Source organism: Melanostigma gelatinosum, assembly GCF_949748355.1.
Source record: "Melanostigma gelatinosum genome assembly, chromosome: 15".
Lineage (NCBI taxonomy): Eukaryota > Metazoa > Chordata > Actinopteri > Perciformes > Zoarcidae > Melanostigma > Melanostigma gelatinosum.
In genome coordinates, this window is record NC_136648.1 from 21,782,275 (window position 1) to 21,798,478 (window position 16,204).

At 41.5% G+C, this 16,204-nt stretch overlaps 1 protein-coding gene across 1 annotated transcript in view; it reads left to right on the forward strand.

Annotated features, from left to right (window-relative positions):
• Nucleotides 1-16,204, forward strand: part of brinp2 (bone morphogenetic protein/retinoic acid inducible neural-specific 2) — a gene marked incomplete at its 5' end in the record, with an annotated part of 118,758 nt that overhangs the window by 32,611 nt on the left and 69,943 nt on the right. Inside the window, 2 exons of the mRNA XM_079285408.1 lie at nucleotides 6,641-6,831; nucleotides 9,887-10,068. Of these exons, the coding sequence (XP_079141534.1) occupies nucleotides 6,641-6,831; nucleotides 9,887-10,068 (373 nt within the window). The remainder of the gene's footprint in view (nucleotides 1-6,640; nucleotides 6,832-9,886; nucleotides 10,069-16,204) is intronic.

Genomic DNA, 16,204 nt, shown 5'->3' on the forward strand with positions numbered 1-16,204 from the left:
GGTTTTGCATTTAGATGTTTCATAAGTGAGGCCCAGTGGAACACATTATATTCTGCACTGAGACATGTAAAGGAACACAGAATCTGTGCTCACACACATACAGTAACACACCACAGGAAGCCCTCTCAGTGGATCCCCTCCGAGCAGCTGCACCGATGTGAAGAGTTAAATACATTCAACCTGAGCGCCGTTCATTGATCTCTCTGAATCGGCCTAATAACATCCTGGTGTTATTTTCCCAACATTCTGCCAGGAGGAGCATCCAATGGACGTTTCTGCATAGGCGGGGTTTTCTTCTACTTGTTTTTCCCTGTTCAAAAAAAACTAAAATATAAATAAAAATAAATTCCCTCTGCTTCAGCGGAACCAAGCGCCGGAGCCGGAGCTGCAGGTGCAATCAGCACAGTGCTAAGACCTTTTAATTAACACCATCTATCATCATCAGCCAAATAGTCAGCCGACGGTCTCACCGTTAACTCTTTGAGAGCGAAGCGAGGAGAGAAGCAAATGATGCACTTCTCCCCTCTGCGTCTCCGGCCCGGTCTCCTCGGCCGCGTGCTCAGTCACCGTGAAGCGGCTCGCAAAACACACATCGGTCTAAATCAGCTCCAGTTAATCAGTGTGCAGCTGCGGGCCGCCGTCCCGTGACTCGCCGGACTCAATGCTCAGCTAAAAACGAATGCCTGCTGATGCGTGTGATGGCTGCAGTATAATTGTTGTAGTTTGCCATATTCAAATGAGATTGACCTTTTGCTGGGGATATTTGTCATGTGACTGCTGCTGGATTTAGAGCAGCTATATATGTTCCAAGCAGCACTGTTGGATTGACTTTGGCCGGTTTCTCTCCCCTCAAAGTCGTAAAAAAACAATAAATGTAATTTCATTTATTTCGGTCTGCTGCTTGCCTGGTGTTTTGCACTGAGTAAAGTATTGAACACAGAGAATTCACGCTGTTCTGCAGACCCTGCTGAGTGATTTTAGGTCGCTGGTTTGTGAGAAGATGGGGATAGTGTAGGATGAGAAGTTGAGTCGGTAAAATGATCAAACTAATCTCTGAACAACAGATGGAGCAGGTGGTGAAGATGGAGGTGTTGCGCTTTGCTATGATTCAAAATGAAACAATTATAGTATAATGGTACTGTGCAAATTCATAGCTATTTAGAGAGGAGTAAGACACTTTAGGGCGTTTACACACCAGGGGCGTGAGGAATAAACGACATAATACTATATATCTAGGGCTTTTATTTTGAAAGGTAAGAACGTAAGTGGATCTGGTCTGCGATGCCTTTGTCAAGGTTGAAAGGAGTTATAACGTTTGCAGTCTTGGTTTTTGACGACAGAGCCTCCTTTCATTACGGTCGGGGTAAATCAACCCGTTCTGCACTGTGATTGATGCCTTTAATCTCACTGCAAAGCTCAGGAAAATCAATGTGGTTGTGAAAGAAAAATGTATGGCGTTTTTCTGCTGCATAATATTTGCGTTATGTGTAAATGTGCTCATGACAGCAACAATTATTATTCTATTATTTGCCCATACAAAGATCTCTGAATCTGTTCGCTTATGAATTACATAATACATACATGTACAATAATACATAGAAATTCTGCATATGGAAAATCTGCCTTTATGAAGTCTCACTACTTTATAAAAATCCAAAACTCAATTGCTGGATCAACACTTGATGATCAGGGTTGCTATAATTCCCTTTCAGTTTAATACAGTACAATACAAATATTGCTGAAAACTGACTGACAGTCTCAGAGAACATTAAACGGCACAAGCTTCATAAAGGCGGTCGACCTTTCAGACCCACTGCGTTGGTTTCTAACAGAGCACGACAGATAGCAATCATCTCCCTGCTATTGTGTCCAAGTTAATTTTGAAAAGCAAGCAGGTATATGTTTGCAGGAATCATCAGGGTTGGTGTGACGGACAAAGCGGCGAGGAACACAGAGCGGGGGGGCACGCTCTGGAAGTGAATCTTCAGAGATGATGAAGGTATCAGCCTGGATTGAGTACCATTTCTTGGATCGACTGTAATAAAAGGGTAAACTGGCAGGTAGATGAAAAACGCATTAAACTGTAGATGGAGGAGGTGTCCCTGGAAAACATCACAGTTATTACTCATATGGCAGGAGTGGGTCGACTCTTCTCCACTGCCTTCGACGTGGCTGAGTCATATTCAAGCTCCCAATGAAGATTGGACACAAAAGAAGAAGAAAGAGGGAGCATTGCACGGCAGCATCATTTGGCTATGCAAATTACTTTTTGTTTTAATGCCATTTATTTATTTTTTAAGGGATTTTCAGTCCTCAGTGTTAAAAGGAAGTTGTTACGTCTCACCTTTTTGTTTTGTTAGTATTTTAGTATTAACTAAATACCATAATTGAGAGCCGTTGAACATATAGACAGTTGTGTTTTGAATATGGCGAGGCCCAATCTGGAAGCGTGATAATATGCGGTACAACTCAGTGAAACATTGATCATAAGACAAAAGACGGAAGCCCTGAGAGGCAAGTGAGAAAAAACATGTTGGGGATCAATGACTTAAGGGGTGAAAGAAAACCTGTTTAGCCAGGGTCAGAGCTACTTTATCTTTTTTCCATCTGTGATGGATGTTTACGGGGCGACCGTGAATCCCTGGGTTAAGAGGTCGTCTGGGAACCGGAAGGTCAACGGTTCGATCCCCGACTGGGACGTGTCACGTGTCGAAGTGTACCTGAGCAATACACTGAACCCCCGGCTCCGATCAATGGCAGCCCACTGCTCCCTGTATACAGGGATGGGTCAAATGCAGTCGTCAAATTTTGTGTATGTGTAAAATGTATATGACAATAAAAATGGTTTCTTCTTCATTTTTATTTCCTTTCATGGTCATTTTGTAAGTGTGTGTTGTTGTAATACTTCGGCCACAAGAGGCTTACTACTAGGCCACTACTGCCTGTTCTAAACAGGACTAGAAGCATTCACCTTTTCCCTCAGGTGAGTTTTCATTTCTCCATGCACTCTAAACACAAGGTACATTTATTGTGCGTTGGCACCAGCTCACCTGGGAGAAATGGGGGCGTGTTCTTCAGCCTCTTATGGCCGGAATGAGTATTGCAACAACACTTCTCCAGGCTAAAACTTTCACAGATGTAAAAAAGAAACTCAAGTAAAAATTGCTGTAGTGCTGAGTGGAGGAAGGGGAACTTTCCCTCAGTGAAGGAGAGTTTTATTAAAAATAATAAAGCTCTCTTTTAACACCCTATTATAAACAAAAAGGCAATTAGCTGAGCTTGATGGCTTATCAACCACCAAATACTACACAGCAGTTTATAATATGAGACAGGGTTTCATCACAAAGTCATCACAAAGTCAATCATTTTATCATCCATCACAGCGATTGAAGGTAAACAGAAGAATTAAGCCGCTCATCTTGCAAGGTAATCCAGGAATGTGCACTTGCACTCACAGTATTTTGTGTATAGGTGTGGTACTTTTCATCAATCTATGTGTTAAAACGAAATGGAACATGGGTCATCAGCAAATATCGTTATGGTCCACTGCAGTAGTAAATGTGTAAATGATGCATCCTCCCCAAAGGTGTCCACCACCACCAACCTCTGTTCACAACTTGTGTCCGGTTGTTGCAAGAACTCATGGCAGACACAATGTGCATGACCATTGAAAGAGAAATGAATACTAACAAATACATTTTGCAATTTATTGTTTTAATTTAAGTGTCCAAGTAACTAATTATTACTTCCTCAAAATTACATTTGAAATCCAAGAACTACTTTGGGGATAATCACTTAAATAGATATTCACAGCATGCGAGATGGTTCGGATGAAGTAACGGCCTCACAGACAGGCGTTGAGAACGCAAACGCTGCGCTAGCCCCTCATGTGTTCTCGGTCTAATTATCTTTTTACACGTTTCGCTGACAGCTCCGAACTGTGCCCTCAGACTCAGTTTCCCTGAGTTGGCCTGCTTTCATGAAGAAAAAAAAAGAAACAACAATGTGGCCAGAGTTAATGACACAAGTTGCTCTGTGACTGTGGCCGGGCTACAAACATTAATTGGTGCATAATGTGAGAATGAACCTCCTAATGAAGCACTCGTTTGACCATATGCTCCCAGGGGGGGCCTTTCATCTGAGGAAAGCTTTGTCATAGTTTGTGCTCAACGGTTAGAAATCTAAGTTTTCCTTTGAAGTCTAATATGCAACGCAGCCACAAACTAATTACAGCCCATTGCTTGTCTTTACAATGGTGCCATCTGAATGACCCATGCATATCTAGTGTGTATGATGAAGGCACTATTGTATGTCTCCTTGTGTCATAATGCAGTCAACAGCATAATTACAGTATTTTGTTATCGGTAATAGTAAAATATTGACCACAAACAGGCACTGTAACAAACAATGATACAGTACATGTACCTCCCTCTGTGTATTTTTAGTATGTGTGTCGGGGACAATACTCATGAACACAGTGTCATCACTGGTATTTCGCTCAGAGAGAGTGCATACATAATGTCCAAATATTCAACGCCTCTTGTTTTGCCAGCAAATGTATGCGCAGGAGGAGGATCTGTCCTTTTTCTGCTGGTATTTACATGAGCTTCACATTCCTCGGGTTTCCGCTGTGGCAGGAGTGAAGTGGTGAAGTGATTATCTGCTACTTCAAATGGACACATTTTCCAGACTCATCCGTCTCCCTCTGTCAATGTTCTGTTGACCAGGTGATTTGAAATGAGGTCTTTGCTGTCGCCTGACATTTGTCCGAAGAGCTAAGGAAGCGGTGCAGTAGAGATGTAGTCATTTAAATGTCACTCAGCTCCACAGTATCACGTACTGTGACCAGGAACAGTCAGTTCACTGAGATAGGATACTGCGGTTTTATGTTTCCTATGTATCTTGTCAACAACTCCTCTGAAAACACACCAAAACCAACATTAAATTGATCATACTAACAAGTTTTTAAAACCTGTTGTATATCATTTCTCTGTGCCACAGATCTCCATTGTTGTCAAAAAACGACTGAAAACACATCAATGAGCCACACTGTTCCTTCATAACCATGAACATACAGTACACTGTGTTGGTGCAATGACTATTCATTAGAGCGCCAAATCTGCAGCTAAAAATAGCCACGAATAAATACACAGTTTACTTATGTTTGAGTCAGAAACGACGGTGCAGAGTACGTTTTGTTGAAAATGACAGCAAAAAAATGAAATAAAGATGTATAGGAATCGTTTATTGAGATTAATGTCACCATAGAACTCATTGGACTGAGAGCCTCACAGTGCAGGTCGTATAGATGCTTTGGCAGATATGATTTGTATCTCATAAATGAATTGTGTTCAAAGAAGTCATCTGTCAGGGTAATTGTACAATTTGCGATATATTACCTTGAAAAGGCCAAGCCATTTACATCATGGTTTTAATCTTTTGAATAAAATAGGCAGTAGCAATCTATAACATAATTATATGTTTGTATTACATAATATATGAATCATAACCTAAAAATAAAGAATAAACTACAAAGAAATATCTTTTTTGTCATATACAGACATGCAATGTTGATTGCTGGGTAATATGCATGTCGTCTAATGTCAAGTCTCTCTTTGATCATGTGACGAGAGGATATTAGGTGCACCCGTCCACCCTTAGGTAAACAATATTAGCTCTGTCAGCAGTGTTTTGCACTGTTGGCGCTATTAGCACAGTTAGCTGCGGGCTCAGCCGTCATCATATTGAGAGCTGTGTGGAGTCAATACCTCAATTACACATGTGCGCTGAATTTCTACAACAGCTCTTTTAAGTTTTGGAGTCAGCCAGTGTTGTCCACATAATGCATTTTTGTTTGCTTTTTGCACATTATTACATTGAGTGATTGATCAACATTGCATATACCTGATTGAATTTGAGTTTTTGGACGATTGGGGCAACATGACAAATGCATTGGCAGGAAGTTGCCTATTTACACATAATGCACACATTGATGAGCAAACATAGCAATGTTATCATTCATTTCCACTTGTACTTCTAGCCACGCAAGGAATTGAACTCCGTTTTGGTCTCCACCAACGCCTGAGAACGATATTTGGCTTTTTAGCTGCTACGTGCTAAATCATGTCCACCAGCTATTTGCTGACTCTGCCATTTGGTGCTGGGCAGGTAGTGCACAGTGGGTTTACAAGAGCTTCTTTTTTTGTTGCTGAAAAAAGCTGCTTGTTGCTGCTGGAAAACAATTTAAGACATTTTTTGTTCGTTACTGTAGAATTGTTAGCTACCTGGCTACACTGCTAAATGAAATAAGTTATTCTTTGTCAGATTTTATGGATGGGATGTAGAGCGCATAACCACCCCCCTGGGCCGACCCTGATTTGCATTTAAAACCAAGAAAGATTGCGGCTAACGGAGATGCATATATGTGGATTATATATCCTAATACAACACACTGAAAGTGACCAGCGTAAACGGGCCCATTCATGTTGTGGCACAAATGTAGCACCTCCTTTTTATTTGGGCCCACCGGAGTACCTTTTCAGCCTGTTTGAATGTGTTTATATGTGACGTTAGGCTCTCCCTCTAACTTGAGATTTGAATTTGAGTGTGTACTCACTTTTTAATGTCTTCATCATTTCAGGGAGTTCAGCCACTGGAAGGTGAACAGCCTGGCAACAGAGAAGAGAGATTTCCTCAAATCTCCGCTGCCCTTAGCGCCGGAGTTCCTGCGCAACCTGCGGTTACTGGGGCGACGGCCGACCCTGCAGCAAATCAACGAGAACCTCATCAAGAAATACGGGACCCACTTCCTCGTCTCTGCTACCCTGGGAGGTGAGGTGGCACACTCGCCTTTATTCTCGGGGTTATGAAAATATCGGGACGCACCAAAAATAGAGGAGCTGCTCATTATACGTCTCGGAGGAGTTATAGCCTATGTAAGTGCACTGCTGCAGAAGTGTGGGATATATGTGCTCGCTGGGTTCCTTTTTAAGGGAGAGGGTGAAAAGCAGCAATTGCAACACCTTGCACCTGCAGCATTCAACCAAGGCCGTTTTCCACGGTAATTTTCCACTCATCCTTCCTCCTGATGAACATTATGTGCAGCTACAAGAGCCTCACAAAGCATGAGAGGGATTAAACTCAGGATAGGTTTCTTTTTATTGGATTCCTTTTCAGCCTCGATCTCAGAGGAGAAAAGTAACTCACAAAACGGAATCACGAGCTGTATCGATCGTGTGCCCCCCACAAAACAGGACCGAGACCTTTGTTGCGTTAAAAGTGACGACCTCATGATACAGTATTGATACACTGCTCATCCTCGTCATCTCATAGCAGCCCGAGTACAGTCGGCTGGGTTTTTTATAAAAGGGACTTTTACCATCAATAGTGAGTATAAACATTTCAGCAGCAGAGATTTAAAGGCCAGGGTACTCTGTAAAACCAAGCAGCAACGCGTAGGTGCCTTAAAGCTGCATTCTCTCTACTGTCCATCAGGGGGCGACTCCTCTGGTTGTATAGAAGTCTATGAGAAAATGACTCTACTTCCCTCTTGATTTATTACCTCAGTAAACATTGTAAACATGAGTTTATGGTCTCAATCTCTAGTTAGTCTTCTTCAATACAGCATGATGTTCATTTAGTAAATGATGGTCCATTTAGAGTCAAACAGACCATAAAGCAGGGGATGCATTAGGGCGGGGCTACATTGGGATGGACAGGTTGCTACCACCGTGATCTCCGCTTTGGGTGTTGTCCATTTTTTTGTCTTCGAGTTTTAACCTATTCATAGTCTTTTTTTAAGTTCATAAACTTTATTTGTAACAATTTGGCTGCTCAAAAGGGTCTTGGTTAGCGTTCAGTTGTACTTAGCTCAACCATCGTGTCACCTCTGCTTTGCAAAAAAACAAGATGGTGACAGACGAAATTCTGAACTTGCAGCTTCAAAACCAATGAGTGACGTCATGGTGACTTTGTCCATTTTTCTCATACACAGCCTGTAGTAAAAACCTACAGTGGAATTATACAATTGTCTGCGATATTTACACTCACTTATAATCGATATAATGGCCTTTAAATTGGGACAAAACCAAATAATTTGAAGCCAATGTTACCATATTGGTAGCCAACAGGCCATGTTGGCTATCACTCCATCTGATGTTTTAGTAATGTGTATGGTGAAAATGTCATCCCTGGCCATCTAACTGTGACACCACTTATCACTGGATGTACGCAGTGGAGCATCAGCGTGGGAGACAGAGGATAGAGATGAATGCAGCACCAGACTGATAGATTCTATATGTAATTAAAGGCCTCCTCTAAATGGGCTGAGCCTGTCTGCATGCTGATTAGACCATGGCTGAGCGAATGCACACTGATCCACAATATAAGTTATTTTTCCCATTTTGTTCTTTTTTGCTTGCGTTTATATGGTCGTCTCACCAGCCGTGGTTACATTCAGCTGTGAAGTATATTTTGCTGTTTTGAAGTGAATAATTGCCTTGATGACTAAAAGCAATAATAAATAGTCAGTACTAAGTTAATATTGGGACATGAAATAAAACATGCTTCGTAATAATAGCTTATATATTATTATACATTCATAATCTTAGTTTTCGTTATTGGTCATTTTGTCATCAGTTAACATATTTTGCTTCTCAAACTCAGCTTTTCCGAGGCTGTGCCCCGAAATCCCTCTCATTCTCGTAGTCACTACTGCATATAAGAAGCGGAAATAGCCGCCGTGACGTTGTGGACTGCGGTTTTGAAGCCCCGAGTTCTGTATTTTGGCCGTCGCCATCTTGTTTTTTGCAACCAGTTGAACGATCTTGACCATTTTTGGACTGTGTAGGAATGCGGTAGCGATAATAAATCAAGTAAGAAGTAGAGTCATCTTCTCATACAGACTTCTATACAACCAGAGGAGTCGCCCCTTGATGGCCATTAGAGAGAATGCAGCTTTAAGGCAGTTACACATTGGCTTCACTTTTTAGAACCGGAGGTTGTCACCTGCTACTCCCTATAAAATAACAGTAGAGTTACTAATTATAGTCATTTTGTACCATCAAAGACAGCCGTTGAGCTGATCAACAGACATTTTTCATCTTCAGTAGGCTTAGAATTGGATTGTTAGCTGGAAGTAGTGTACATGCCTTGGACCTTTTTTTGTTCCACTGTGGAATGTTTTGATCATAAAAGTGGATGAATATACTGATAATCTATGGGAGAGGGTGCACTGCATGGTAAATAGGGAGTGATTTCAGACACAGTCAAAGTGTCACAATTATCCAAAAAGCCAAGGCTTTCAACCCAGCTGAGGTTGTTCATTTATTCACAGGGAGTTTGGAGAATTTTCAGCAAAAAAGCCGACAGACATGTGCCCGCTCTGACTTTTTTTAGGATGTTTGAAATGCCAGTAGCTCTTTAGGGAATAGTGTCGGGCCTGGCATTGATCAACAACACTTGGAAGTTTTTGTTTTAAGACATGATGTATTATAAGCCTATTACACAGGGCTGGCGTGGTGTGCTGGCTTCTCCCCGTGTCAGGGTGTGTTCTCTCCCGGCAGCTTAGGTTTATCGATTACTCTTAATTGCCCGTAGGTGTCTGTCTCTATGCGTCTGATGAAGGAGAGTGAAGCAAATGATCTGCATCAGACAAACCACAAAACCACAGTGAAATGGTTTTGCCAAGGCAATGTCAAAAGCAGAATGTCAGCCTGCTGCCCTGCATTGTGAATTGTTTTAATGGAAGTGACCCCATAGTAACTCTCCCATTAACGAGATGACGCGACATGTCAGTTGTCAATAAAAGAAGAATACAAAATACAAACATAGAGTTTAGGTGACTTAAAAACTAACTATATTCATCGACTGATCATTTATTCCACAGGAGAGGAGTCTTTGACCATTTTCCTGGACAAGCAGAAGCTGAACAAGAAGTCGGAGGGTAACAGCAACAGCTCAGTGGTGTCTCTGGAGCTGCTCCATCAGCTCGCCGCTTCCTACTTCACAGATCGAGAGAGCACCCTGAGGCGACTGCACCACCTCCAGATTGCTACCTCTGCCATCAAGGTACCGTACACATGCACGAGGCGAGCGTCAGGCAGCATGTCCAGATAAACTCTGAGCAATACAGTTTTTATATTTATTGGCAAGCCTTATCACAAACAACCACCACTTTGATATGCAAGCAAAAGTAACAGTTTAAAGTATGCTGAATCGCATAACAGCTTCAGCATGAGGCCACAGACACACATTATCTGCTAAGCCTGAATTAATTAGGAACTAAAATCTTTGTGATACATTTGTGTTTGTGGGGGAAGCGAGTGAGTGGCACTGAAGCAATCCCTTATCTTTTGCAAAGAAGGCAACAATTGTGAATGAGTAAGTGAATAGCAAGCGGCCATTACGATCAGTTTACCGCATCAGTTCGTCTGGTTTCAAACCATCCAGTGATATTTTGTGAAATACACTTTGTAAAATGCAGCTCAACACTGTTTCTCGTGCATATTTACCAGCCTGACTTCAGTAACTGACAATTTGTCGGATTCTTCAGTTTGGTCTGTGTGGAGCTGTGTTTAAGTAGAAAGCAATAGTAGGGATATACTTACAGTAAATGCAAATCATGCAACAACAATACATCTAGTTAATATAGAAATTAAACATTATAAACATCCCAAAGGGCCCAAACAGTCACAGGTGTACTACATGTCAAATAGTTATGATTATAATAATTGCACATTTTCTCCACATAAGAAATGTATCAGTTAAGGTGGAACAGGCATTATTACTTCACCTCGTTCTTGTTCTCACCTGCCTCCCGTCCCCCCAGCAGGCCGTGCAGTACGTCCTGTTCTCATCATTAAGAATAATTATATTGAAATAGACAATCTTCTCTCTGATGGTCTTGTCTTGACATGTCAAACTAAAGATCTGATCGGTTGAAGACTGACAATCAACAATAACGTCCCCATTTACTGAAACTGCAAAGTCTACCTAGAGGCCCTCGGGCCTCTCTTCTATAGAGACAGCATAGAGGTGAACTCTGATTGGATAAAAGCTCTCCTTAAAACAAGCTGTGCTGGAAGCAGCGCTGCAGGCTGGAAGCAGAGCAACAGAGCAAGACAGGAGCTGAGCAATGAGAAAATAAGATAATGGGAAAAAAATGATAATACATGGTGTATTTGTGAAAAATGTGTAAATTATAAAATAGCTCTAACTTTGTGATTCTGTTGAGGCCAGCAGAGAAGGCTTAGCTGGCCCTGATGGCCCACCACTGTTATATACAGTTGTGGGTATTAACTTGAGACGGTTTCATAACCATTCAAAGTTCCTCACTTTAAGTCAGAAAGTTCACCATTACAAACCAGCCAACTGACCTGGATCCCTAAAGTCCCAGCTTTACTGTATGACATGATTTTTACAGTTCCACATTTTCTAAGAAAATTGCAACACAGAATAAATGTATCAGTTAAGGTGGATCCGGCTTTAGGAATTAATCAAGTGGCCCTGTGTAGCACCTCGTTTTAGGATTTAGTTAAAGAGCACATCAACAGTGAGAACATTGTTTCTGTGTTGACCTCCAGGGCTCTGCAGCCTGCAAAACAGATTGGCTTTCGTCTTTGTTACAATAAGCAATAAGTAGTGCTTTTAATCACGGTAAATGAATAATGTGGCTCTTTGGAGTAAAGGGCCACGACAACTGCAAACAAGATGGAAGAATCCAAGGCACTGTCATTTCTATGTCAAATTGAATTTGAATTGCATGTATAGCTTTGTTGAGCCGTTATGACATTATGAGGATCCACTTCCATCTCAGCCTTCCAACAGACCAAAGCCCCGGGTCCCGGGTCCCGGACCCTTCATGGCTCCAGCGTTTCTCTGTGGCAGATACTTACTGTGGTAATTTGATGAATTGCGATTGTGTTTGCCAACATTCACCACTAGTTTGCTATTCCTGCAAGGCTTTGCCCTCGTCAGAAGTTAACAAGTTGAATTTGAAGATGAATGTGCATTGAACAACTTTTGGAAGTAAAGTTTTGTGTTAGATTGCCACCGACAATTCGAGAAACATGTTCAAATGGTGAACTGTCTTATATCTTCAACCTTTCTGTTTGTGTGTTCACTAACAGGTCTCAAAATGCATCATGACTGAGATCATTAAGGGCGCTTTGACGAGCCAGAGTCTAGTTTGGCTCGTCTGAATCAGAGGGAAATTGATACTTTTGGTTTGTTTTCTATTTTGTCCAGAGCGCTTTTCATCAGTGCGCAAATTGAAGCGGAGCAAATTCACAAAGTAACATGCTGAGGGGCATGTACAAGGGATACAAATTATATTTTTCATCTCAGCGCTGTTATATATTACTGTGGAATATCCCCTTATGATAATAATACAATTTTATGTGGCTGCATAGATTTGCATATCAGTGATGTAATGCAACAAAACGGATTTTCATGAAACAATTCAATTCCTTAATGCTGATTATACCAAACATATGTTTATGGATTCAAAAATATGTTTATTTTATCTTATTCTTTTCAGTCTCATGGGTATTAATAATTCAATATGACCGGAACAAATGACAAAAAAGCTAAAATGGCACCTGTGAACCTGATAACCCATCAATGTTGACAGAAATAAAGCAGCTTCAGTTCAGGTAAATAGTCCCACTTTCCAGCAGTTGCATTTCAAACACCAAGTGATTTCACACACACACACACACACACACACACACACACACACACACACACACACACACACACACACACACACACACACGTCTCTGCTAAATGAGGATCTCTGCTATGCGAGCCACCTGCCGCGTCCGTGTTCTGCCAGATCAACTCATCACCCGAGAGGAAAGCGACACTGAGTGGGATGTACTTGACCCGTGTCCATGCACGCCTCTGGGCTCTGTGTCGCTGCAGCGCCGCGTAGGAGGTGGGAGCGAAATACATTATCTTTATCTCACGGCAATAACGCACAGGTTCCCTCAGTCAGGCATCTAGTTGAGGCTCCAGCTTTGTGAGAGAAAAACAGAGCCTCTGTAACACCTGTGTGAAATTTGCTGTTTGGAAAAGAGAAGAACTGGCTGTGTGTGAGGCAAAGAGGCTATTTACCGCCGCGCTGCCGCTTTCAAGAGCCAAAATCAGCAGCCAGACACTTCTCTCTTCTATAACACCTCATCATGTTGTGACAACCCAGAGATCAGACCAGGAAGCAGAGTTGCAGTCTTACACACTCCTCTGAGCTTCCATTAGAGCAGTTACTCACGCAACACCACATAGAGACTGTGTCTGCCCCACGGCCACTGAAATTTATTAAATCAAAAATAAACGATCGAGGAGTGAAACAAAATAACTTAATCCAAGTTAAAACTACCGCAACAGTACAACACAATAGGATAATTAAATGTGGACTCTTAAATATCAGATCTTTGTCATCTAAAGCTCTACTAGTAAATGAGCTAATATCAGATAATCATATTGATTTATTTTGTCTTACTGAAACCTGGCTGAGTAATGATGAATATGTCAGCCTAAATGAATCAACTCCTCCAAGTCATATCAATACTCACATTCCTCGAGGCGCCGGCCGAGGAGGTGGAGTAGCAGCCATCTTTGACTCTAGCCTATTATTACACCCTAAACCTAAACTAGACTATAACTCATTTGAAAGCTTGGTTCTTAGTCTTTCACACCCAACCTGGAAAACAATACAGCCAGTTATATTTGTGATAGTGTACCGGGCCCCAGGTCCGTATTCGGAATTTTTTCAGTTTTTATCAAGTCTAGTCCTTAAAACAGATAAAGTAATTATTGTAGGTGACTTTAATATTCATGTGGATGTCGAGAACAATAGCCTCAGTACTGCATTCATTTCATTATTAGATTCGATTGGTTTCTGTCAGAATGTACAGAAACCCACTCACTGTTTTAACCACACTCTCGACCTGGTTCTGACTTATGGAATTAACATGGAAGATTTAATAGTCTATCCACAGAACCCTCTTCTGTCGGACCATTATCTAATAACCTTTGAATTCCTACTAACGGAGTGTACACCGTTAAGCAAGAGTTACTACACTAGATGTCTATCTGATGGCGTAGCTCAATTTAAAGAAGTGATTCCGTCTGTGTTTAACTCAATACCATGCTTCGATGTGACGGAGGACTCCTGTGCTAACTTTAGTCCGACCCAGATGGATCATCTTGTCGACAGTGCTACAAGCTCACTGAGAAGGACACTAGACTCTATTGCTCCTTTAAAAAAGAAGTTGGTAAAACAAAGGAGGTTCGCTCCATGGTATAACCCTGAAACCCGCAAATTAAAGCAAACATTGCGAAAACTTGAAAGAACATGGCGTTCCACTAACTTGGAAGAATCTCGGTTACTCTGGCGAGACAGTCTTAAGAAATATAAGAAGGCCCTCCGTAATGCCAGAGCAGCTTATTACTCATCGTTAATAGAGAAAAATAAGAACAACCCCAGGTTCCTCTTCAGCACTGTAGCCAGGCTGACGGAGAGTCACAGCTCTGTTGTGCCGAGTATCCCTATAGACCTCAGTAGCAATGACTTCATGAACTTCTTTAATGATACAATTATAATTATTAGAGAGAACATTAATAATCTCCTGCCCTCGACCGATCTTTCCACAAATAGAGAAACCTTAGAAACAGCTGTAAACCCTGATATATGTTTAGATGGCTTTACTCCCATTGACCTTGACAAACTGACTTCAACAATTTTTACGTCTAAACCTTCCACCTGTCTCTTAGACCCTATACCGACTAGGCTGCTTAAAGAAGTGCTACCATTAATGAGCACAACTTTATTAGATATCATCAACCTGTCTTTAGTAACAGGTCATGTACCACAGTCCTTTAAAGTAGCTGTGATTAAACCTCTTCTTAAGAAGCCCACTCTGGATCCAGAGGTGTTGGCCAACTATAGACCGATCTCGAACCTTCCCTTCCTCTCTAAGATCCTTGAGAAAGCAGTTGCAAATCAGTTGTGTGACATTCTGTGTAACAATAGTTTATTTGAGGGTTTTCAGTCAGGATTTAGAAAGCAGCATAGCACAGAGACAGCTCTGGTAAAAATAACTAATGACCTTCTAATCGCATCAGACAAAGGACTCGTCTCTGTTCTTGTCCTGTGAGACCTTAGTGCTGCGTTCGACACTATAGACCACTACATCCTGTTGCAGAGACTGGAACATTATATTGGCATCAAAGGAACCGCACTGAACTGGTTTGGATCCTATTCATCGGATCGATCTCAGTTTGTTTATGTAAATGATGAAGCCTCGATGAAGACCAACGTCAGTTATGGAGTTCCACAAGGTTCTGTGCTTGGACCAATCTTGTTCACCTTATATATATGCTTCCTTTAGGCAATATTATTAGAAAACACTCTATAGCCTTTCATTGGTATGCAGATGATACTCAATTATATATATCGATCAAACCAGACGAAACCAACCAGCTTGCTAAACTGCAAGCGTGTCTTAAGGACATAAAAACCTGGATGACCTGCAACTTCCTGATGTTAAACTCAGACAAAACTGAAGTTATTCTACGAGGCCCAGAACACCTCCGAAATCAGTTATCTAATGATATAGTTTCTCTTGATGGCATTGCACTGGCATCCAGCAGCACCGTCAAGAATCTTGGAGTTACCTTTGATCAGGATTTGTCTTTCAACTCTCAGATAAAACTTATTTCTAGGACTGCCTTTTTTCACCTACGTAATATTTCAAAAATCAGGCACATCCTATCTCAAAGCGATGCAGAGAAATTAGTTCATGCATTTGTTACCTCTAGACTAGATTATTGCAATTCCTTATTTTCAGGCTGCTCTAATAAGTCTCTTAAATCTCTCCAGCTGATCCAGAATGCTGCAGCTCGTGTACTAACAAGAACTAAGAGGAGAGATCATATTACTCCTGTATTAGCTTCTCTGCACTGGCTCCCTGTAAAATCCAGAATAGAATTTAAAATCCTTTTACTTACCTACAAAGCCCGAATTGGTCAGGCTCCATCATATCTTAAAGAGCTTATAGTACCATACTGCCCTACTAGAGAGCTGCGATCCAGTGATTCAGGGTTACTTGTGGTTCCTAGAGTCTTAAAAAGTAGGATGGGAGCCAGAGCCTTCAGTTATCAAGCTCCTCTTCTGTGGAACCAGCTTCCCGTTTCAGTCCGG